At 40.0% G+C, this 25,598-nt stretch overlaps 1 protein-coding gene across 3 annotated transcripts in view; it reads left to right on the forward strand.

The window, feature by feature from the left end:
• The window catches only part of Ap2b1 (adaptor related protein complex 2 subunit beta 1), a 112,199-nt gene that overhangs the window by 29,380 nt on the left and 57,221 nt on the right, over positions 1 to 25,598 (forward strand). For all 3 annotated transcript variants that reach the window (XM_027426462.2, XM_027426464.2, XM_027426463.2), the window contains 9 exons: positions 2,412 to 2,602; positions 4,762 to 4,983; positions 5,741 to 5,861; positions 5,982 to 6,077; positions 8,860 to 8,975; positions 11,395 to 11,560; positions 12,761 to 12,859; positions 16,842 to 17,101; positions 19,788 to 19,980. In XM_027426462.2, coding sequence (XP_027282263.1) covers positions 2,412 to 2,602; positions 4,762 to 4,983; positions 5,741 to 5,861; positions 5,982 to 6,077; positions 8,860 to 8,975; positions 11,395 to 11,560; positions 12,761 to 12,859; positions 16,842 to 17,101; positions 19,788 to 19,980 — 1,464 coding nt within the window. The remainder of the gene's footprint in view (positions 1 to 2,411; positions 2,603 to 4,761; positions 4,984 to 5,740; positions 5,862 to 5,981; positions 6,078 to 8,859; positions 8,976 to 11,394; positions 11,561 to 12,760; positions 12,860 to 16,841; positions 17,102 to 19,787; positions 19,981 to 25,598) is intronic.

The following is a 25,598-nucleotide window of genomic DNA, read 5'->3' on the forward strand; positions in this document are numbered from 1 at the left end:
GTTCATCACAGTGTGGGGAGCACACTTTACTGACCATGAACGAGAATGTAGCACTCCACCATGAGCTTGCCTTGGGTAATTTCTGGAAACCCAAGAGTCTATATTGATTGGAAGATGACAGTGGAGAGGTAGAAGCAGGCTTGGGGAGTTTTACAGGAACAGGAAGTCTGGTGCAGGGTGGGGGAGCATGTCTTCTGCCCTGTCATTTTGGCAGTGACTTGATCAGAGACCTCTTCCCTCCCACAGGCTTTGTTCAACATGATCTGAATTTCTTTCTGTATAGTTTATTAGGCTGACTCTTCAGCATTTCCTTTCTTGTTTTAATATGACAGTAAGTAGATATTGCCTATTTAAGCATCAGAGTTTACCCTTCATTAGCTGCATTACACACTTGCTTTAATTTCTAATCGTCTGTAATGGTAACGAGGGGATTCTAATTCCTCATTGTGTTTAGTATCCTTCTGTTCTTTCTGGTCTATTTATAGTTCTTCAGTTCTCATCTTTTCATTTCGTTTTCTATTACCAAACCTTCTATTTAACTTTAAACATCATACACACACACACCACACACACACACCACACACACACACACCACACACACAGTGGGCGTGGGGAGATACATCGACAGAAATGGTAATTATTTTAGGAGGTTGGTTTTAAATTGATGACCAAGGTTGAACATGTTGACAGAGCAGTCAAAATAAGCAGTTGACATAAGACAAAGTAATTTTTTTCTAAAATAAGGTCAATGAAGCCTACTATGCATGGGAAATAAATTATTTTCCCTGCATGTGAAGTACCTGGGAATGATTATTGTTTTTGTTTGTTTGGGGGTTGTTTGTATGTTTTCAGACAGGGTCTTATGTACCCCAGGCTAGCCTCAGACTTAACGTAGCAGCAGATGACCTTGAATCACGGATCCTCCTGCATCCACCTCCCGTGCTGGGGTCATAGGCATTGTTTCGTTCTTTATGCATTCTAGTTTTACTAAATCTCATGCACAAGGATGGAGTGAGCAAAAGCACTTGAGAAAAGAAGCTCATGTATGTTATTATAGATGACACATTAGGTCAGGTTTGTTTTGTGGCAATGAAATGTCTAATTATGTTTACTCTGTAAGTCTTTGATTCTTTTCATGTGGGATTTTTTGTTCTGATCACTAATTGTAGCTTAAGAGAATTATGTTTCTGCCATCCTTATCCTCTACATAATGATGGCTATTGCTACACTGTACTGTGTATTAAATCACTGTCTCTTAGATATTTGCTTTCATGATTAGTATAATCACCTTAAATTTGTATTAAGGCTTTATGAAATTTTTGTTTTTTGAGACAAGGTTTCTCTGTGTATCTCTGGCTGTCCTAGAACTTGCCCAATAGACTAGGCTGGCCTCAAACTCAGAGATCCACCTGCCTCTGCCTCCCAAGTGCTGGGATTAAATGTCTAACATGAAAAACAATTTTTTAAATGACTTATTCTTATTTTCTGTGCATTTGTGTTTTGCCTGCATGATGCCTGTGCAAATGTGTCAGATCCCATGGAACTTGAGTAACAGACAATTCTGAGTTGCCATGTAGATGCTGGAAATTTAACTCAGGTCCTCTGGAAGTGCAGCCAGTGCTTCCAACAGCTGAGCCATCCTTCCAGCTCCATAAATATTTCTTAACGTATGACATCATTGGACTTGTCTCCTCAAGCTAAAATTAGTCTATGAGGTAAATGAAATAATCCCTGGTTTCCAGATGAGCAAACCATATAGTACAGAGATTATTTGTTCCCTTAGCATTGTGTGCTAATAAATTCTGGTTTCAAGTCTACTTAGTCTTACTCTAAGGTACGTGATAATACTGAGTAATTGACAGTGTCATCTGTGTCATCTCCCTGTTGTCCACATGCACTTATAATTTTGCAAATATGCAAATGTTTATTAAGATTTTACTTTTTCTTTATCCCCCCCCCCCCAGGTCTCATTCTATAGTCCAGGCTGACCTGGAGCTCACTTTGTAGTTAGCCCGTGATAGTCCCAAACTTGAAAGTATCCTTTTTACCTCAGCCACTCGTGCTGGGATTACTGGTATGGACCAGCACCAATTTAGCTTTGTTTTTTATAGGTATTTATATGTCTTGATTTTAGCAACACTTTTAAGTGTTGCTACAGTGGTTGGTGTTTCAGCAGTGAATCACCTGTTACTCTACTCATATACGAATTACTTTAATTCTAGAGTGCTCAGAAGTTGTATATGCTATCATTGGTGTCTGGATGCATGTTTTGAAAGCAGTTCATCTATTTCTAACTGGGTAAAATGTTTAGGAGTGAATTGAGAGCTATGAAGTGATCTTACCAACGTTGTTTGTGTGTCATAGTTTTGGTTTTCTGAGTATATCAAAGTCATTATCTGTTCCTTTCACAGGTGGTGGCTAATGCTGTTGCGGCATTGTCTGAGATCAGTGAATCTCACCCAAACAGCAACTTACTTGATTTGAACCCTCAGAATATCAATAAGCTGCTCACAGCCCTGAATGAGTGTACTGAATGGGGCCAGATTTTCATCCTGGACTGCCTGTCTAATTACAACCCTAAAGATGACCGGGAAGCTCAGAGGTCAGTCTGTCTTAGTGGACATTAGTGATGGCTTGCATGACTGAATAAGAAGCTATCAGACTGGGGAAGGCAGAGGATTTAGGGGGACACTGCTATCCTCAGCAAATTTTTTTTCACTGGGTTTAGGGACATTGTGAGTGCTAAACCACACCAAAAAGAATTTGTTTCTACATATACTTCTGCTAAAACCTCCTTCTTATTGTTACCCATCTCTGATTCCTGATCATTTGGTAAACAAAAGTTATGTCTGTCCTTGTAATGACACACTGTCTATTCTGTTAGATTCTTCATACTAGTTATTGAGCTGAACAATACCTATACTTTAGTATTAGGTTAAGTATATTAAAATCAGCAACACATTCATGTCTTGCCATTGTATATAGAAGTCACGTTAGACTACATTTGGAGCTTTTGAGAATGTCTTGATTGTTCTGCTCAGCCCTTTACCATGTATATGCTGCAGATTTTAGTTTACAAAGTTGGAGTTACTATCCATTTTTAAATTGAGCATGTTGTATATATAAGCACTAGACTAGGCAAAGTACTTCTGAAGAATTTCTGGCTCTTCATTAAAGTTGACATATTTTAATTATGGTAGATAAAAACCTTCCTTGCCTGGCTGAAGCTGATTCCCAAGCTACTAGAATGTAAGTTTTCTTCACTTATCTGGGAAATGATTCCCTCTGGACTTAACTAATACTTCTGGTAGTTTCTTTCCATCATGCAAAGCACAATTATATTCTGGAGAGAACTTTACCAAGAATTATATTTTTTGTTGGCCATTGACATTACACTCATTAATTCACTCAGCAGAATCTTAAGTCCATGTCATGTGCTAGGTTCTATTCTAGGCTGTGAAGATTCCACAGTGAACAAACAAAAACCATGGTCCTCATGTACCATTCATTCTGAGGAGTGGGGGTGGGAGTTTATACAATATGGATATTCAGTAAAATACATAATAGGTCATATGTCGTGACTGCTAACAGAGGTAATATAAGGACCCAAGAAATGCCAGATGTGTTAGAGTAATAGACTATAAAGAGAATCCCCTCCCCCATCTCCATAGTTTTTGTTTTGAGTTAGGGTCTATGCATATAGCCTGGGCTGGCCACAAACTTGTGATCCTCCTGCCTCAGTATTTGTTTTGTTTATTTGTTCTTTGAGACAGGATCTTGATATGTAGCCCTGGCTGGACTCAAGCTTACCATATAGACCATGGTCTCTTAACTCAGAGATTCATCTGCCAGGGCTTCCCAAGAGCTGGAATTAAAGCTGTGCACACCACGCCCAGCAGGATTTTATTTTTTATTTTACTTTTTGGAATTATACTTTAAAAGAAGAGTAATCAAGAAAGTCTCTGTGAGAGGGTAGACTTTTCTTTAAGGCCTTCAAGAGGTCAGGAGTCAGCCATGTGGACATAGGAAGAAGAGAGTGAGCAGCCACTCGTCTTGTCTCTTTAACATTGTAAATAGCCACTCCTGGTGTTGCCCAAGAGCTTGCAAAGTTAGGTTGATTTCAGAGAACACTGCAAGTGTGAATATCAAGATTCTACAAAGTGTCTAAGCATAGGTAGTAGGGGCTAGAAGAAGAAGGGGAGAACATTGCAATAAATTCTGATATTAAAAACCAAACCCAAACAAAACAAAAGCCTCATCGGTTTCTGAGTTTTTCTTACTAGTAAGCTTGAAAGCAAGAGGCTGTATAGTTTTACCTGCCAACCCACTTCCTCTTTAAGTCACAGGTGGGTGACACCTCTCACTATGAATCAATTTTCAGGATGCTTGATTTGACTTTCCATAGGTTTGAGTAGAGATGAACTGTGAGGCAGGGAGCCCTAACATTATGTGGGGAGACAGAGGACTAAAATCAAGAAGGTAACTGGTGTGAGTGAAAGTGTCTGGGGGATTGCTAGTTCCCTTCCGGTTTGGATATCTCTGTTACTGGCTTCTAAAGTCTTCTGATGTCCCTGCTCTGCCTATAGTCTGTTGGGCATGAAGCTTCTGCGGTGTTGGATCTAAGCATGGAGCTTTGACTTTTCTACCTGAATCTTTGATTTCTTGATACTTGGGCCATGGAACTCTGAAGTGTTACTTTATGGAATGAACTAAGCAAAGGTACTATAATTCAAGATATTCATTTTCCCTTTCTGCCCCCAGCATCTGTGAGCGAGTAACTCCTCGGCTCTCCCATGCCAACTCTGCAGTGGTGCTTTCAGCCGTGAAAGTCCTAATGAAATTCCTAGAATTGTTGCCTAAGGACTCTGACTACTACAATATGCTGCTGAAGAAGCTAGCGCCTCCACTTGTCACTCTGCTGTCTGGGGAGCCAGAAGTGCAGTATGTTGCCCTGAGAAACATCAACCTAATTGTCCAGAAAAGGTGAGGAAATAGTGACTTTAAAATGTTTGTGATCTTGAATTAAGCTTAATATAAATAAATGCTCCATAGACTGATGCTAATCTCTTATTCTTCACCGTGTGGAAGTGAAAATGTTGTATAGTAGCACAACTTGTTCAGAAATAGCAACTTATAGTTATTACCATTCTTTCAGTAGTTGAATATATGTATCTGGTGTTGCAGTTCAGGGTGGTTTCGTTTTTATTTTTATTTTTGAAACAGGCTCTTTGTATATCAGGCTGGCCTCGAACTTACAGCGGTTCACCTGCCTCTGCCTCCCAAATGCTGGGAGTAAAGGAGGGTGCCAGGCGTGTGTGCCACCACTCCCATCCATGTTGCTTCTTTTGGACATGCTACCCATGGAAGAGTTTAGTTGAAAACCAGGTTGTTCTTCCTTAGCAATTCTCTGGGGTAACACATACCCCTTTTCCTTTGAGAGGACACAAATCAGTTGTCAGAAGGAACTGATGGAGAACAGATGGGCTGGGAGTGTAGCTTTGTGGGAGAATACTTGCCTAGCATGTGCCGGGCACAGAGCTTGATTGTGTGCAAGCAAACATGTTATATAGTAGCACTGCTACTATGTGGGGGCTGAGGGAGGGGTAGGCAAAATAGATGCTTATACAGGACCCTTGGGAGGGTTTTCTCCCCCCTGAAATGGGCAGGCAGAAAGGCTGAGTGGGATATGTCAGTAACTGCTTTCTGTCATCTTTCTTTCTTGTGTTTTTGTGTATCACAGGCCTGAGATCCTGAAGCAGGAAATCAAAGTCTTCTTTGTAAAGTACAATGACCCTATCTATGTTAAACTGGAGAAGCTGGACATCATGATCCGTCTTGCATCCCAAGCCAACATCGCTCAGGTCCGACCCTCAGCCATCCCAAATTTATACCGGCTTAGCACTTAAGAGCTGGCATTCAGAAGGCATGAAATTGCTGTTTGAGACTTTTTAAAGATTATCCACTTCTTGGTTATTTGACAGGTCCTGGCAGAGTTGAAGGAATACGCCACCGAGGTTGACGTGGACTTTGTTCGCAAAGCTGTGAGGGCCATTGGACGGTGTGCCATCAAAGTGGAGGTAAGTCTCCAGAGGAGCTGAGATCACAGTATGGGATTCTGATTGCTCATTACTTTAGAATATGTTTTGGAGTTCATCAAAATAATACATATATTTAATGAACTAAATAATTTAATGTTTATGGGTGTTTTGTCTGCATTATGTCTGTGTACCCCCTGTAAGCTAAGTACCTCTGTAAGCCAGAAGAAGGTGTCGGACCCCCTGGAACTAGAGTTACAGACTGTTGGTCATGAGCCAACATGTGGGTGCTGGGAATCTAATCCAGGTTTTCTGGAAGAGTAGCCATTTTTGCTCTTAACCCTGAGTCTTCTCTGCCCCAGATTAAAGAATTTTTAATGAAAAGCCACTGTCCCTGGCTGTCCCCCTTCTCTACCTAGACCCACTTCCCCAAAAGTATCACTTTTTACTCTTCTTTAAATCTTTTTCTATGTCCATATTTATAAATAATTTTATTATTTATTGATTTGTTAGTTACAGATTTTTGTCTTCTCAACACATCTCACTCCTCCACCAAGCATTTTGGGGGGCTTGTTTGTTTTACTTTTTCAGACAGGGTCTTACTGTTAGCCCAGGCTAGCCCCAAACTCACATCCCCTCTCCCGCAATCTCCCAAATGTAGGATTCCAGACATGAACCACTATGCCTGGTTTTAGTTTTGTGTTCTTTCGGTAATATGTGTTCTTAGGTGTTGTATTTTGTTTTGGTTTTTAACTTATTTTGATACTACCTATTTGTTTTTATTATTTTATTTTATTTGTTTTGGTTTTTTGAGACATGGTTTCTCTGTATTGCTTTGGAGCCTGTCCTGGAACTCACTCTGTAGATCAGGCTGGGTTTGAACTCACAGAGATCTGCCTGCCTCTGCCTCCCAAGTGCTGGGATTAAAGGCGTGTGTCACCAATGCCTGGCTCCTATTTATTTTTACATTTATATATTTATTATTTGAGGGGACAGTATGTGCCAGGGTATATATATGGAAGTCAGAGGACTTACAGGAGTTGGTTCCTTCTTTCTGCCATAAGGCTTCTGGGGATCAAACTCAGGTCAGCAGTGCCTTTATCCATCTTGCTGGCCCTAATACCACATATTGATTGCTTATTAGACTTACAGACTTTCCCAGAGACTGGACTGTATCTTAATGGTTCTACTCATACCTCCATCCCCTTTAGATGACTAAATCTGGAGGCTTGGTGATATTCATGAGTTTTAGGTGATTTTATCCTTTTAGTGACCTGTGATAGTACATTGTGATAAATCATAGATTTACCTTGGATTTGGGTATTTTACTTACAATCCTGTCCTTAAAAAATTTTTATGGAAGTATAAATAAATTGATCAGTTTGGAGCCGGGCATTGGTGGCGCACGCCTTTAATCCCAGCACTCGGGAGGCAGAGGCAGGTGGGTCTCTGTGAGTTCGAGACAAGCCTGGTCTACAACAGCTAGTTCCAGGACAGCCTCCAAAGTCACAGAGAAACCCTGTCTCGAAAAACAAAAAACAAAAAAACAAAACAACAACAACAAAAAATTGATCAGTTTGTATTTCATCTTCAACTAGTAAAAGAGTAATAGGTTAAACTCTAGGATATTTTGAGCCATAGATAACTGAAAAGAAAATGAAAGCTATGGACCTTATATTTGTAAAATATTTTGAAAGTCCATATAAAATTTGGTGATTCCTTTTAGGAGGTTTAAAAACAGGAGGTCAGAGAGATGGCACAGTGGTTAAGAGTGTTTGCTGATCTGTCATGAGAGCCAGAGTTCAGATTCCATGACCCACCTCAGGCAGCTCACAGGCTCCTGTAACTCCAGCTTCCAGGGCTCTTCATGAGCACCTAGCATGTGTGCTCAGGCCTGGGGGACAGGGGGCGATCCTGCCCTGTTGCTGCCATCTAAGGTAGCTTTATAACTAAAGGTAGCTTTAACTAAATCTCTATGGTTCTAATAAAACTCAAAGGCTAAGGGTGAAAACCTGTGAGCTCAGAGAGTTAGAGTAGCAACTGCTAACTTTCTCTTTGCTGGTGTCCCCAGAAGCCTCCCTTCTTCCACACCACTTGCACTAAAAAAAACCCACGCCGTGCTCCTCCCTGTTACTTCCAGTAAACTTGTTGCTAACCTCACCTCCCTGAGCCCAGGTTAATTTTATTTAATTAATGTATCTTTACATAGTTAAACAAATACAGCATTAACAGATGTAATACATCTTTGCCTGGCTAAACAAATATTCCACAACACACAAACACACGGGGGTGTGGGGGGTGGGGAAGTGGGGAGGGGCTAAAGAAAGACCACGGAAGAAATCTTTTTAAAAATACCAACAACACCCCATGCAATCTCTGTTCACCTAAGGACCTCCCACTTAGATGTATTTTTTAATTGCCTTTCTCTCTTCATACCCTGGCTAATTTTTTTCTTATTTCTGTTCTTCGAATTATCCAGGTTAATGTTTACTCATTTAACTTAATTATCTGGGAGACAGAGATACAGCTCAGTGGTAGAGCTCTTGACTAGCTTGTGTGAGGCCCTTAGTTTGCTCTAAGCAACACACACAAAACCAAATCCAGAACATTTTTCAATTTGTTTTCTAATGAATAAAAGCTGGTATATTCCTAGGCTTTCTAATGTTGATATACAACAGATGATCTAGCCTCTAGTATAGCTTTAGCAAATTCAGTGCTTGTTAATTTAGTGAATGCTGTATGTTTCCTTTTTTTTTCCTTTTCGTGTTGAGATAGTGTTATTGGATAGATCATCTTACTTATGTTTTCATGTTTCTTTCCCTAGCAATCAGCAGAACGATGTGTAAGCACATTGCTTGATTTAATCCAGACCAAAGTAAATTATGTGGTCCAAGAGGCAATTGTTGTCATCAGGGACATCTTCCGCAAATACCCCAACAAGTATGTCAAAATTCTTATAACCTTCTTTCTCAAATCAGTTAGGAAATGTTACAAGGCACTTTGAAACTGACTAGGTAAGAATTATTATTCTTACTATAACTGGTCGTAATAAATACTTTACAAAAGTCAGAGATACATAGTGGGCAGCTAACAGAGACTAAACTTCTGGTTTAGAGATGGGATGGGGTTTCAAGTTGGCTCCATGTGCTGGGATTGCTGGCATGAGCCATCATACCTAGCTGCCTTATTATTTTTTGTAAAAATGAAGCTCTGCTTGAATGTATATTGTCTGTTGGCAGCTACCATTAGACAGGAGCCCTGTGTTCCCTGTTGTCTGGACATTTTTACTTTGTGCTAGACAGGTGATTAAATACTTTATCCTCTCAGAAGGGTCTAATATACATGGATTGTGTAGCCACTCTTCCACAAAAGTAGGGGAATCATAGCTGTGCTGTTTACTTTGCATGGCGCCTGCTACTTTGTGGGAAGTTGCAGAGTTTATTTCAATGAATCCTACCCCCCCCCCCCCGCCACGCCCTCTGCTGAAGTGTTGTAGCTGCCTCCACACAGTCTGTATTTTCATATCACAAAGTTTTCAGATTGAGGATTCTTAGTTTATAAAACAAAAATAATAAAACAACTAGTTTGATTCTGAAGACAAGTAGCTCAGAATGCATGTTTGTGTGTGTGTTTTGAGAAGTGTTATTTTTAGAAAGAGGGCTACCACCTTTGACTGAACTCCCCCCCAAAAATGGAGGGTTAGGTTTCTAAACTGTTTTGTTATAGGCTAAAAAAAAGTGTGTATCTCAATATGATCAACAGAGAAATGTGTAATACTTGTGTAAATATGGGGTTATGACAGTGTAATTTTAAGAAAAGAGTCAAAAGCCTGGTTTAATAAGTAGGAATAGGGCAGATACTTGATCCTAGTATACTGTTTATCCACATTAATTTATTCTGTCTCTAATGTTTAAAACTACAGTAGCCAGCTAACCTGGTGTCATAGGCCTATAATCTCAGCTACTCAGAGGCTAAGGCAAGACAAGTGCAAGTTCAAGCCACCCTTGGCAACTTTGCAAGGTCCTATTTTAAAAACACAAAGGAAATAGAAGGCTGGGGATAAAGCTCATTGGGAAAGGGTTTGCCTAGCATGTGCCAGAGCCAGGTTCAGTCCTCATTAATAGAATTTTTAAATTTATATTAGTAAAGGTGATAGATTCAATGTGGTGAATGTGAGAGGGCCATAGATCTAGAAGAATAAAAATAAATTATGGAATTTCTTAGTAGAAACAAGTCATTAGAATATGTGCATTAGAACATAAACATCTCTTTTACAAAAAGTAAATGGGGCTGGGGTGCTTGCTGCCAAAACATGAGTACAGCTCTTGCTGCCCAAACATGAGGACTGGAGTTCCAGTCCCTGCCACCTATAGAAAAAGTCAGGCCTGCTTGATGGCTCGCTTGTAAACCTAGTGCCAGGAGACAGGGTATCTGGGCAAGCTGGCTAGCTATTCTAGCTGCATTGAGGAGCTCGGTTTTCAGAAAGAGACCTTGCCTGTATTCAAATAGAACATGCTGTCAAGGAAAATACTTCATATCAAACTCTGGCCTCTGTGCGCGCACACATGTAAAAACATACACATGAAAATAGAATGACAAGTGCAGTAGGGACAGGGCTATGGTTTCCTGTTGTTTTCTAACTCTTTCTAAAAAGAAAGTGAGATTTCTAATTTTTCTACCATGAAGGCAAAATGTATACTAGAAAAATTCTGTTGTACTTAAAGAGAGATTGGTTTTAGACACAAGGTAGTAGAATTTTCTTATACTACAGGTTAATTTATTTTTCTTGTGAAAGTCTGTCTCATGAACTCTTGTAAAAATTTAAAGCTTAGTTATTAAAGCAGAATTAAGCAGGGCATGGTAGATTATGCCTTTAGTACCAGCACTCAGGAGGCAGAGACAGGTGGATTTCTATGAGTTCAAGGACAGTCTCATCTACATAGCAAATTATAAGACAACCAGGGCTATACAGAGAGCCCCTGTCTTAAAAAAAAAAGAGAGAGAAATAATTGAAGAATGGTGGCTCACAGTCACCTGTAATTTCATTCCCATGGGATCCAGTGCCCTCTTCTGACCTCTGGGTACCAGGCCTGCATGTGGTTGTACACACACATACATGTGAGCTAAACACTCATATACACAAAATAAAGGAAATTTAAAAGATTTTTAAAGCATGTTTGAAGAAAAATTTAAGCCATACATTTCTGACTTACTACATTGTGGTGACTACAATGTAGTCACCTTCGTAGTTTGGTGATTTGACTTGGAGTCCCTGGTATATGTCTTTGACTCTAGCTTCCACTGTTAAATACATTTCTTAGTTTTGTCCTTAGTGACCTCAGTCCATTTGTTGTAACAGGTATGAAAGTATCATTGCCACTCTCTGTGAGAATTTGGACTCCCTGGATGAGCCCGATGCTCGAGCAGCCATGATTTGGATTGTAGGAGAATATGCCGAAAGAATCGATAATGCAGATGAGTTACTAGAGAGCTTCCTGGAGGGTTTTCATGATGAAAGCACCCAGGTAGGTTCTCTTCTATCCTGTGTCCTACATCTCTCCAGGGAGATAACTGAGAATGGAAAACAGTGGCTCATATCTTGTGTACATTTATATGTCATGGTTTCTCTTTCTCAGAGGGGATGGTCCTTTTGATCAGTCCTGGTTTCTTGAGTAAGAGAACTGCAGAGCTTAGACTAGTGGTTCATGGACTCTAATGGCCATTGGAACATTTGGGGACTTTTTGAAACACAGGCTACTGGGCCTCAGCCCCCAGAGAGTGAGAAGCACCTATGTAGCCTCATTTCTGACCTTCTGCTGGAACTGTTCCAGAAGTGAGCTTCCCTGCGGTGGCTTAGAGAGGTAGTCAGATTCTTATTTTCTGTCATTTAAGGATGATTACATATTGTGCTTAGCATTTGTTGTTGCTCGTTATAGTACAGCATGGCGAGGTTTTGAAAAGATTCTCTGTGGATGATTAGATTTCTCCCCATCTGTCCCTCTCTCCTATAAAATTAGACTCAAAGGCCCAGAGAAGCAGCCAGATTATTAAGCCCTTTCTCTCTGGCATTTGTGCTCACAGCAAATAGAAGTTTGTATATGTAATCCAATACAGTAATTTTAATAGGCTTAATATTAATAGTAGAGCAGCATGCTCCCTCTAATTGTCTCTAATCTGACATAATTCTGTTTTGGCTCTTATCCCAGTATGACAAGTGATTTCATAAGTCCTTCAAACTTGTAGCTTTGGCCAAAGTAAATAATACACAATTTCATCAAGAGCCAGTTTTATTACTTTATATATGTACTTAAAAAAAAAAAAATACAGTTGAGGGCTGGCTCAGAGGGTAACTGCACAATCCTGGCAATCTGAGTTTGATCCCTGGACCTTATGTAAAGGTGGAAGAAGAGAACTGACTACAAGTTGTCCTTGACCTTCCCCGTGCACTGTGATGCATGTACTCACACACATCATGTGCACACAATAACAATAAATGGTTTATTAAAAAGAAAGAAGAAACAGTTGAAAATCTGGCCCAGAAACAAGCCATTTTTGATACGAAAATGCAACTAGAAAATAAGAGGCTGGTGAATGTTCAGAGGTCACCTTTGGCTGCTGTTCATTCATTGGCTGAACCTTCACCTTTCATTTCTTAACATCAGTAATTCAGAGTTGAGGAAATGAGATGCCATCTCTCATTTACTTTGCTGAATTTTATTTTTTAGGTGCAGCTCACTCTGCTTACTGCCATAGTGAAGCTATTTCTCAAGAAGCCATCAGAAACACAGGAGCTGGTCCAACAGGTCTTGAGCTTGGCCACACAGGTGAGAGAGCATCTGGAGGGATGATTTGTGCTGCTTCAGATGGTGAGAATTGATGACACTTCTTGTCTTATTCAAGGCGGCTTTTGCTGTGCTGAACTTCACAATGAAGAGCATCTTGGGGGAAGAAAGGCTTCATTTGGCTCACATATCCTGAATCACAGTCCACTGAGGAAAGCCCAGGCAGGAACTTAAACCTGGCAGGAATCTGAAGGCAGGAGCTGAACCCATGGAAGGGCTACTGCTTGTAGGCTTGCTTGCTCCTTACGGCTTGCTCAGCCCGCCTTCTTATAAAACCCAGGATCACTGACCCAGGGTTGGCCTCTTCCACAATGGACTGGGCCCTTCCCTACCAATCACTAATTAAGAAAATGCCCTACATGCTTGTTTATAGTCTGATCTTGTGAACCAGACTGGCCTTAAACTCACCAAGATCCACCGGCCTCTGCCCCTGGAGTGCTGAGATTAAAGGTGTGCTCTACCATCCCTGTACATGGAGGCATTTTTTTCACAGAGGACTCAGAGTTTGTGTTAAGTTGAAATAAAACTATTTAGGAAACTTCCGAGAAGACTCATTTGGGGCAGGTTTTAATTCTGAAATTACTAAAATTCTGCCTCTTAACAAATTCTGCTAAATTATATTTGGCTAATGCAACTTTTAGTACAGTTGACTGAGGCTAGAGAAATGGTTCTGCACTTAAGAGCATTTGTTGTTCTCACAGAGAACCTGGTTTTGGTCCCACATGGTAGTTTACAAACAACTGTAACTCCATTTCCATGGATCCCACACCTCTTCTGATCTATGCAGGCTCCTGCACACATGTGGTACTCATAAGTACACTTAGGCACACACATATACACATAAAATAAACTTAAAAATAAAAAATGGATTGACTGACTCGTTTCCATGATAATTTTGAAAATTTAATTTAGACTATATATTGTTGATAAAACGTATGTGAAAATAACATTGAGTCTGCTATCTTCTAGGTGATGTCAGCTTTCATATGAAATGCTGTGTGCTTCTTGTACCTTTTAGAGAGGTGCTTTTCTCTGAAAGATAACTTTAAAGTGCTTATGCTGTTTCCTTAAATGTTTTGATACTCAAATTATAAGATGATTCTCCTGATGGCACTTGCCTTTGTTCCCAGTGTTCAGGAGGCAGAGGCAGGTAGATCTCTGTGAGTTCAAGGCCAGCCTGGTCTACAGAGTGAGTTCCAGGACAGCCACAGCTATACAGAGAAACCCTGCCTCAAACAAACAAAAATACTCTTGACAAGTGATGTAAGGGAGGCTTACAGTTCACATTACAGTCCAACATGAGCAGAAGTCACAGCAACAGCACAGCAACATGGAGGAGCTGGTCACATTGCATCTGCAGTCAGGACTAAGAGCTGTGCATGCATGTGTGCTATTCAGTTCCCTTTCTTCAGCTTTGTCACCAGGATTCCCCCACCCACAATTAAAGAGGGTCTTATTTTTTTGACGGGGGTTTCGAGGCAGGGTTTCTCTGTGGCTTTGGAGGCTGTCCTGGAACTAGCTCATGTAGACCAGACTAGTCTTGAACTCACAGAGATCCGCCTGCCTCTGCCTCCCGAGTGCTGGGATTAAATGTGTGCGCCACCACTGCCCTTCAAAAGGTCTTTTATGTATATCAGTTATCATAATAAAGATACTATACCTCCCGTCCCCAGAGGCCTCAGAGGCCTGTCTCCCAGGGTAACAAGTTCAAGGTCTACCTGGGAAATTTAGTGAGACTCTGTCTCAAAATAAAATTTTAAAAAATTGTTGAAGTGCTGGGGATATAGCCCAGTCATATAACACTTGCCTAACATGCACAGGGCCGTGCATTCAAAGCAGTGGAAAAGAAAATCAGGTTACCAGTTCTGATCCATAGAAATCAAAATAATTTCTTTTTTATAGTGTAGCTAATAAGATGATCACCAGTCCATCAGAGTTAGTAATGTCTTTAATTGAATATGAGAACCAGCTGGCTTTAATACAATTGTCAGTTAAGATGTGTATCTATACAGAATCTGATTCAAATATTAACCATTTTTGTCTTTATCATCTGTTTCTAATGGTATATTTCAAATTTCAATCCCTTCTATATTACTTTGTCAAGTTTTGAGCTGTCATTTTCCTAACACTAATTTTACATCTTAAAAATTCATTTGTAAGTGCTCTTGGAAATATCGAAAATTTTTATTTTAACTTTTATTATGTGTATGAATATGTATGAAAGTAGCTTATGGAGCAGTGTGTATAATATGAAACTGGTTCCCATGCCAAAAGCATGTGTGCTGTGTTGAGATAAACACATATAGCATGTTAGTCATGGTTACTGGAGGTGGACAGTTGAGAGTGGGAAGGGATAGGATAATTGTGAGAGATTTCTGTTGCATTTTATACCCTTGTAAATCTTGGTGTGGCACAATTATAATTTGTTTTTGTTTTTCTTCCCAAGACAGGGTCTCACTATGTAGATCAGGCTGGCCTCGAACTCAGAGAAATTGCCTTCTCTGCCTCCCAGGTGCTGGGATTCAAGGCATGTGCCACTACGCTCAGCAGAGTATAAATTATTTTTAAGACATGAACATGCATAAAATTATTTTAAAACCACAACAAAAAAGAGCACTAAATTAAAGGGTTGCTCCTTTTGAAAGCACATATGTATGTTCTTTATTGGTTTATTGTTGGGTCATATGTAGTCTCTTTTTATTACTATGACTTCTTATGAGATGCATATAGATATTGGAATCCAGAAGGGAATTATGGGGCTGGAGAGTTGGCTCAGCAGTTAAGAACACTTGCTGCTCTTGCAAAGGAACTGGGTTCAATTCCCAGCATCCACATGGTGGCTCACAATGTCTGTAAGTCTAACTCCAGGGAATGTGATAACCACCTGTGGTCTCTGGAGGCTCTGCATACACGTAGTACCTATATAAACAAGTAAACATATAAGTAAAAATTTAAAAATTGAGGAAAAATGGATGTAAGGTAGAATATGTTAGAATTATTCCTGCTAATATTTATGGCCATATTTATTAATTTTTATTAATTAATGTAGAGATGAAGTCTTACTATGTATCCCTAACTGGCCCAGTTCTCAGTACATACCCCAGGCTGCCCTCAAATTCATGCACTCCTCCTGTCTCAGTGTCCTGAGTAATGGAATTAACAGGTGCATGCCTCCACATGCTGCTTATGTAACAGTTTGGTTTTGTTGAAGCTCACACATGAGGGTTAGAGAGGTGACTCAATGGTTAAGAGTACTTATTGCTCTTGTAAAGGACCTGAATTCATTTTCCAGCACCAACATGGCTGCTTACAGCCATTTGTAATTCTTGTTCCAGGGGTTCTGACGCCCTCTTCTGTCCTTTGTGGGTATTGCATGCACAAAGTGCAACAGTGTGCACTTACATATATGCAGGCAGAACACTGGTACAAGTAAAATAAACAAATCTTTTAAAAAGGTTAATGAGAGGGGAGGAGAGGCGGGGCAGGGGGAGGAGAGGCGGGGCGGGGGGAGAGCGCACATGTCACACTATGCTTGTAGAAGTCAGTTGACAACTTATGGGGATTCAGTTCTCTTTCCTCCTACCATATAGGTCTCAGAGGTTGACCTCAGGTCACAAGGCTTAGTAGCATGTGCCTTTACCCACTGGGCTAGCTCACCAGACCTTAATATAACAATTTAAAATACTACTATTATTTCCCAAGGCCATTTATCGGATTAAAGTGGCTTTTTTTCTTCCTAGCTTGCTTTTGTGTTTGAGTCTGAACATTAACTCATCTCAGTATATGTTTAAGTCCTTTGAAACATTAGACATATAGAATTATAACTGTAAACTCCCAAGTAAAGTATCATTTTAATAGCTAATCTGTGTAAGTCACTACACAGTGCCTTGACAGTAAGCCTGGCACTTTGGTGTCTCTGTGGAGACAGATCCATCTAATTGTCCTTGCCTTTGCTTTGCTTTAGGATTCTGATAATCCTGACCTTCGAGATCGGGGTTATATTTATTGGCGCCTTCTTTCAACTGACCCTGTGACAGCCAAAGAAGTAGTATTGTCTGAGAAGCCATTGATCTCTGAGGAGACAGACCTCATTGAGCCTACCCTCCTGGATGAGCTCATCTGCCACATTGGTTCTTTGGCCTCTGTGTACCATAAACCTCCAAATGCTTTTGTGGAAGGGAGTCATGGGATTCATCGCAAACACTTGCCAATTCATCATGGGAGGTAAGCAGGTGAAAGTTATTCTGTGAGAAGTAAGTTGCTGGTTAGGCAGTTTGTCTGTCTTCTGCTCTGTGCCTGGAAGGAGCTTGCTGTGCATTCTGCAGCATAGGAGTACAGTAAAACTATAGGAAATTATGGTGGACACCTTCTGTACTGATAAGGTTTGCAAGTTGCTTAAGTCTGGTCATTTATGGTCATTTATTAGATACTGGGGCTGAGGAGCAAGCTCAGTTGACAGTGAATCTGATCCCCAGAGCCCATGTGAAATAGCTAGGCATGGTAGTGAGTGCTTGTAGTTGAGCACTGGCGAGGTGGGGACAGGAAAGTTCTGGGGCTCATTGGCTAGCCAAACTAATCAGCAAGCTTCCTGGTCTCTTTCGACATGGAACACATGCAACATACACTTAACAAACACAGACAAATGCACATAAATGGAAAGAAAAATAAACAAGGCACCTGAGGAACAACACCTCAAGCTGTCCTCTGTCCTCTATTGGTTGGCAGAAAACAATATTAGATGCTATTTCTCATATGTAAATGACTTATGGTAAACTATAGATAAAATACTTCTGTAGGATTGCAATGTGTAAACAGCTTAGATTCTCTCTCTCTCTCTCTCTATATATATATATATATTATATATATATAATCTTTCAATTATATATGCCTAGTTAGTTTTGTTTCACCAAATTAGTTTAATGAGATCAGTAAGAAAAGTGTGTTTGGAGCAGACCACAGGTTACATGCAGCTCTTGCTTTCTAACTTCTCAATTTTATAATCAGAGAAGAGGAACACTAATAAACTCTTTGCTTTTGTTTCTGTTTTGTTTCTCTATGTAGCCCAGGCTGTCTTGATTTTCAGAGATTTGCCTGCCTCTGCCACAACTGCCTGGCTGGCTTTTTTTTTTTTTTTTAAGGCAGGGTTTATGTACCCAAGGTTGGCCAGAACTCATTGTGCAGCCTAGAAGCTTCTATTTTCCTCCTGCAGCTTCCCATGAAGCTGGGATTGCAGGTCTAGACAACCATATCTGGCTTTATATATAGATCCTTCTCAAAGCCCCCTTAGCTGTTTCTATTTTATTTTGTCTTTAAAGACTGATACAAGAAAAATACCTTTTGGTATAAGTGGGGATAATGACTGGGGAATATAATTCAGTGATAGAGTGCTTGCCCAGCATCTCTGAAGGCCCCTGAATTCCATTCCCATCCAAAACACAAAAAGGGGGGTGCATATATATGTGATGGATTGCTGCAAATGGCATGTCTGTAAGGTCCATCCTTAACACTTGTGACATGAAATAAAGCAACACTTGAAGGCTCCCATGGGATCATTGTCCCATTCTTCATAATTATGGGAAAGCATCCTAGTGATTCGCCCTGTTATTAGGCCTGGTGTAAAGCAGCAGCAGGTCCCCATGTTTTTTTCAGGAGGCTGTGTTGAATGATTTATACTTAAGTGCTGTAGGCGAGGCCATTCAGGATTATGATACTTCACTGCCTCCTTCTCTAAGTTAATTCCCTCCTCAGAGAAGGTATGGGGACAGGACCACACCTATGCATGGCAGTAGGAGTGTGAGACAGCAGTTATTCTTGCAGAAGCAAACAGGAAGCCAGGTGTGCCTCTCAAAAGCCTGCTCTAGTGATACACTTCTGCCAGCCAGACCCTATTCCCTGAATGCCACACAGCCTTCAGAATACTGTGGCAAGCTAGGGACTGCATATTCAAACCAAGAGCCTGTTGGAGACATTTCTGATTCAAGCCTTAACACCTGTTCCCTCTCTTCTTTTATTACTAGTCTTGGTTAATTCAGAGGTCTGTTTGAACCTTTTCTTCCTGGGTTTCTCTTTGTACTCCTTTAGGGAACTTAGGGACCATCCATAGTCACTGCTGGTACTAAAGAGTCTGCTGCACAGCATCATGCTTTTGTTGGGTCCTTGCTTTCATCAACTGGTTTGGGTGGCATTGTTTGCGTTCTCTTGATGAGGAAACTTTGTCATAGAGTTGTCACCTACAGTTGCACTATGTAAAGCCTATGCTTGATCTTAGATGTCTGGGTCTAGATCCCCTGCTCTTACCAACCACCTTCCCCTGATAAGTTACCTGAGATGTGTATATAAATTTCTTTCCAAGTTTATTCTCTAGTTCTGGCTGCCAATCACTTGTCTTTAGTTGACTGCTGGACATCTATAGTTATTTTTCTTAACACATAACAGAATTAAGCATCTTGAAGCTGTGGTTGTAGCTCGGTGGTAGAATGTGTTCTTAGCGAACAAAACCTGAGTGTCTTATTTTTTTTTTTTATCATCCTTCCAGATTCCCCTATTGGCAGCATCACTTATCTTTTCCTTAATGTTTGTTTATTGTCATTCTCCTTACCCCTCCATGTTCAGATCTTGTCAAAAGCTACTTAAGTTTTGTTTTTTTTTTAACATGTATTTATTTGTTGTGTGTACGTGTACATGTCTCACAGAGGACAACCTATGGGAGTCAATTCTCTCCTTCCACTGTGTGGATTTTGGGGATTAAACTTGATGGCAGGAACATTTACCTCCTGAGACATCTCAGCCATGTTTAATTCCTTAATTGCATTCTTAGTGTTTTGTGGTTGTACATGTGACATTTGCTTGCTGCTTTATTGTATAGGGGTGAAGATGGTTTTTCTTATTTCTCCTCTGTGTTTGATTACAGCACTGATGCAGGTGATAGCCCTGTTGGCACCACCACTGCAACCAACCTGGAACAGCCTCAGGTCATCCCCTCTCAAGGTGACCTCTTGGGGGATCTTTTAAATCTTGACCTGGGTCCCCCAGTGAACGTGCCACAAGTGTCCTCCATGCAGATGGGAGCCGTGGATCTTTTAGGAGGAGGACTGGATAGCCTGGTAAGCCTCTGCTTCTCTTTTGGTGTTTTTAGTTCTTGCTGGACTAGAGAACTTTATTTGGCTTTCCTTGGTGAACAGAAATGTCCTTTGTAAAGGACAGAATTATCTATCTTTAGAGACTTCATTACCATTCTGTTCATTATTGGGATGGAATATGTCTACATGTATACAGATTTATTATGTTGATCTGCTTATAAATAGAACTTCTGGTATTTAGTCAACATGTTATTTGGCTATCATAATTAATGATGTCCTTACCAGAGTTCATTATTTTTCCTACTTCTTAACTTCTTGTAAGTTGTCCTTTGGTCATGAGTATCATTAAAGTGGCTTAATAATGGTCACCATCTTTCAGGCCTTTAAACCTCTGCCTTGTTGGGTGTGGTGGTCTATACCTATAATCCCATCACTTGGGAGGAAAGGCAGGAGGATCAGAAGTTCAAGGTTAACCTTGGCTACAAAGTGAATTGGAGGCAAGCCTGAGTTACATGAGGTCCTGCTTCAATATGCACACACTTCCAAAAATAAATAAATAAAATAAATTAAAAAAAATATCTTCTGTCTTTTAAATAGTTATTGGTTTGTGCCTTTTCCAGCTCTGAAATGTTTTAAGGCAGTCATTTGAGCATTTTTGTCTAAAATGCACCTTTATTACAATTGAAAAGAACTGCTTGACTTTTCCCCTTCCTCTTCACTTCTGCCTTTGTCATACTTCCAATTTAATTAGCTTCCAGGATTCTAATAATAAAAGGTTCCAAAGTCCAGACTGTCTGTGGACATGGGCTACCAAGCCCATGTTGTCCAAGATGGAGAAATATCAAATGGCAACAGTCAGTGTCTGGGGAAAAGGCCAGGGAAATGATAGGTCACAAGGCTCCCTGCAAATCAGGTACTTAACCTTGGTGGACTTACAGAATAGGTGTCTGATACTCTGATGACTATCAAGATGCCTGACAAGTTGATGCATTTCCCAGCAACGTTGGAGGGCACACACTGTAGGTCAGAAATTTTCAGAGATGATAGAAACAGAACCACTTGTTCTCTTCTGTATATAATGCCGTTGTCTCTTAAGCTTCACGAAGACTGTGGTATTTGACTATAACATTTGGGCTTGACTGATTGTAGAACAGTATTGAGTCATCATTCTACATTGCTGTATGGTCTTTTAGAATCAAAGTAGACAAATAATTTAAGTATCATGGAGCTGCCCAGGAAATAAAAATAACTCTTGTTGTACTGATGTATCACTTATAGGTTGAATAATACATCCTCAGGTTTATGCTTTAACTTCCTACTGCTTTCCCTGGAGGGTTACTACGTGATGGATTCATTGAACCTATTCATTGACAATGGGTTTAGAGATTGAGGTGGAAAAGAGGCCCTGATTTTGATGTTTGCAGGTTCATAATTCTAATAGGTGGATGTATCCATAATACACAAAGATAAAACTCAGACTAAGTACTGATTCAGATAAAGAGGCTGTGGAAGGAGCTAAGGAGATGGTTAAGTCTTGAAGGGTAAGAACCTGAGTTTGGTTGCCAGCACCCACATATACAAAAACAAACAACAACAACAAAAAACAGGTAATAGTGGCACACATTTTAAGCCCAGTACTCAGAGGCAGAGACAGATGGATCCCTGGGGAATGCTGGCCAGCCATCATAGCCTAATTAGTGAGTGTAAAGGTTCTAAGAACTCACTTGAGGCTAGGCATAGTGGCCTTTAAGCCCAGCACTCAGGAGATAGAAGCAGGTGAGTTTGAGGCCAGCCTGTCTTCATAGGAAATTTCAGACCAGCTAGGGCTATAGTGTAAGACCCTTGTCTTTAAAAAAAAAAAAAAACAAAAAAAAAAAAAACAAAAACAAAATGTACATGGCACTTCTGTTTTCTTAGTTAATTAATTAAATGTATATGGGTGCTTTGTATTTTATGTCTGTGTACCACATGCATGCTTGGTGTCTTAGAGACACAAGAGGGCATCATATTTTTACTTTGGGCCCTTACTTTTACTTTGGATCTGTATGTAATTTAATGTATTCTTTTACAAGAGCATTAGAAGAGAAGCCCACATTTGGCAGTGTGGAAGATGAGCTTCTAAGGCATCAGTGAACTGTGAGACTTTAAAATTCCTGTTCCAGTTACCTAAAGAGGAAAATAATTCCAGTTTTCTTATAATCTGTATAAATAGTGCCATTTCTTAAATGAAACCTTGCCTTATAGTAGCATTTCATAAAACTATATAATGTATATACAAATCTTGTACCAGAGAGATCCTGATTTAGTTAGGCTCTGGTAAAACTTAGTAGTCTGTATTTGGGGTTTTGTTTTGGTTGGTTGTGTTTGTTTCTTTGTGTGTGTGTGTGTGTGTGTGTGTGTGTGTGTGTTGTGTTAGATGACAGCCTTGGGTGTTGGTCCTGGCCTTCCACCTTGTTTTTGAGGCAGGATTTTTTTATTGTTGTTAATTGTTTTTTTGTTGTTGTTGTTGTTATTGTTGACAGGTTCTTCATATGTAGCCTAAGCTAGCCTCAAATTGACAATCCTCCTGCCTCAGTATCCCTAGTGCTGGGATTGTAGGCATGTGCCACAAGACCCAACATTAGTGTTGGGTATTAACTCAACCTTACTCCATGGAGGTCAGTGTTATGCTGCTAATGAGTTTTGCCTGTAGGCTCCTTGCCTTGTTATGATTCTCATTCTAGTTGCATAATTAACTCCACCATATTTCTACTTTAAAATACAAGTACTATTTATATATAGCAATAAGAACAGTTAAATAAAATATCTGCAGAGCAGGATCTTTTTTGAGACAGGGTCTCACTGTGTATCCCTGGCTGGCCTGGAGCTCACTGTGTATAACAGGCTGGCCTTGAACTCAGAAATCTGCATGTTTCTGCCTTCCAAGTGATGGAATTAAAGATGTGTACCACCAAGCCTGGCCCAGATAAGTTGTTCAAGCTATTTTTTTATTTTATTTTATTTTATTTTTGTTTTTCGAGACAGGGTTTCTCTGTGGCTTTGGAGGCTGTCCTGCACTCACTCTTGTAGACCAGCTGGTCTCAAACTCACAGAGATCTGCTGCCTCTGCCTCCCGAATGTTTGGATTAAAGGCATACACCACTATTGCCCAGCTGTATAAGCTATTTTTAACTTTACAGCCAGGATTGAGAACACTGAGCCAAATAAAATTCCAGATGGAATTAGGTAGCTGATCTTGTATGCCAAACAGTGACTTCTTCCCAAAAAAAGGTGTTTTCTGACAATTCTCTTTGATACAGCTTACAAAAACTGACATCTCGGTTTTAAGTAATAAAATAGATAATAAAATTAAATAGTAAATAATAAAATGAGTAAATAAAAGATGAATTTTTTTTAAAGACTAGACATCTCAGTTTACTTTTGTGGTTTTGTTTATTTTTCTTTCCATTGTGATTTTAGGTGATTGTCTGTCTTGGCTACAAGTTAAATTTGACCAGATATACATATGTTGGAGACTGAAAAAATCGAGGGCATCATTTTATATTTGGGATTATTTTCTTTTTTTAGTCAAGATCTCACTGTATCCCCATTTGTCCTCAGCCTTGAATATGCTGGGACCAAAGGTGTGCATCAGCCGCCCAGCTGGATTGGCTCATTTTCTTAAAAGTTTCTGTTCACTGGCAGGTATTTGCAGTCTTCTTTTTTCAGGTTCTTCTTCTGAGAGATTGTGCTATTCTGTGACCTTTTCCTAGAGCTGTCATGTTCAGGAATACTAATTAATTTACTAATCATACCCAAATAAAGTTTTCTCCAATTAGGGATAGTGACTTGGAATCTGAGACTCCTGCCGCAGAATAGGCCGGGGTGCTGCTGGATACAGAGGGGCCACACCATGCTCCTGAGGCCTGCTTGGGTTATGTTTTGTTTTAAGAGAGCAGTCACCTTTGAAAAACAGGAACCCAGGCAGTTTTAGAAATGGAATGCCTTTTTTAGCTCAAACCTTGCATCAAAATGAATCCCTACCTATGCGTGGAGTCTCATTGCCACTTCTCTTTCTGTTGCTCTTTGGCATTCTTCTTCTCTTTTTGCTTGTACTCTACAGATAATTTCTTGATTCTGTTACTGTCAGCCTAATGTGGAGAGTTCAAGTAAAATGTAACTAAGTGGTTTATCTGTTGTACTTGTAAAGCATGATGGCATTCAATTTAGAGGTAGGCTTGCACAAGTGCTTACCTTGACTTTTTCATGGCTTTGTATTAGAAGCCGTGCATATTATTGCCATTGCTGATCAGTCTATATAATTGCCTGTTCTAGGTTAGGTACAATTTTTCTCACAGTGCATAGCCTTCTGGTTTGGTGTGATACAGGAGATGACCTGAGGTCCATGTGTGTAACTCTTGTCTATATGTTATATTATTCTCAAGAGTCTGATACCTGTGGGGACTGTGGAAGTAACCATTGAATCTCAATTATTTGTTGCCTTTACTTTTAATCTGTCAATAGAAGCCTTGACTAAATTGGTCTTTTGTTCATCCAAGATGCTGTGTATTATTCTATTTAAATGGTGTTATTGTGTATCAAAAAATACGAAGAAAATATTATTCCAAGTGCCTTTTATGCTGAGGAAGAACTTCATACTAGAGAAGTTTTCTGTCTCTAGCTGGAGGGAGTACATCATCTAGGAGACACTGCATTTTCCTAACTTGTAGTGTATGCGTTTCAAAGCCTCCCACGCTGTTCCCTGCAGTTCTTTAACTTGTGTTTGTTTGTCATGTGCTACTTTATTAATGGTTTTGAATGCTTATCCCACAGGAAATTCTGCATTTAAGCTCTAATTTTGCATTGTCATTTCTCCTTTGCAGTGATTTAAGAGCTAAGTTTTAAATTTATTGTGTGGAGAGATTGTCTTAGTTAGGGTTTCTATTGCTGTGAAGAGACACCATGCCCACAACAGTTCTTATAAAGGAAAGCATGTAATTGGGGCTGCCTTACAGTTCAGAGGTTTAGTCCATTATCATCATGATGGGGGAAACATGCTGTCATGCAGGCAGACAGTGGTGCTGAAGAAGGAGCTGAGAGTTCTCCATCTTGATCTAGGCAGCAGAAGGAGACTTATGTGCCACACTGGGTGTATCTTGAGCATATGAGACCTCAAAGCTCGCCCCCACAGTGACACACTTCCTCCAACAAGGCCACACCTCCTAATGTGCCACTCCCTGTGTGTCAGACATTCAAACACATGAATCTATGGGGGCCATACCTATTCAAACCACCACAGAGATTTTTGTAAGTTCTTGTCCCATTTACTCATTACATTTTTCAGTGTGGCTTCTGAAACTCCTTTTTGTCAATGCAGCCTTAATTTGCTAGTCACCTTTGTCACTGTAAGCAAAACCCAGGATAATCCATTTATACTGAGAAAGGGTTTATTTTGATTCATAGTTTTGGTGGCTTCAAATCATGAATGTTTAAACCCATGAATGACTAATCATGATTGTCATCTGAATTAACTAAAATCCAAGCTGCTGGGCCTGTCTGTGAAGAGTTTTCTTAATCTGATTATTAGAACCAGGATGATCTACTCTAAATTTGGACCATATCATCTGATGCAGCCCACAAAAGGACATGGAAGAAGGAGACTT

Source organism: Cricetulus griseus, chromosome 7, assembly GCF_003668045.3.
Source record: "Cricetulus griseus strain 17A/GY chromosome 7, alternate assembly CriGri-PICRH-1.0, whole genome shotgun sequence".
Lineage (NCBI taxonomy): Eukaryota > Metazoa > Chordata > Mammalia > Rodentia > Cricetidae > Cricetulus > Cricetulus griseus.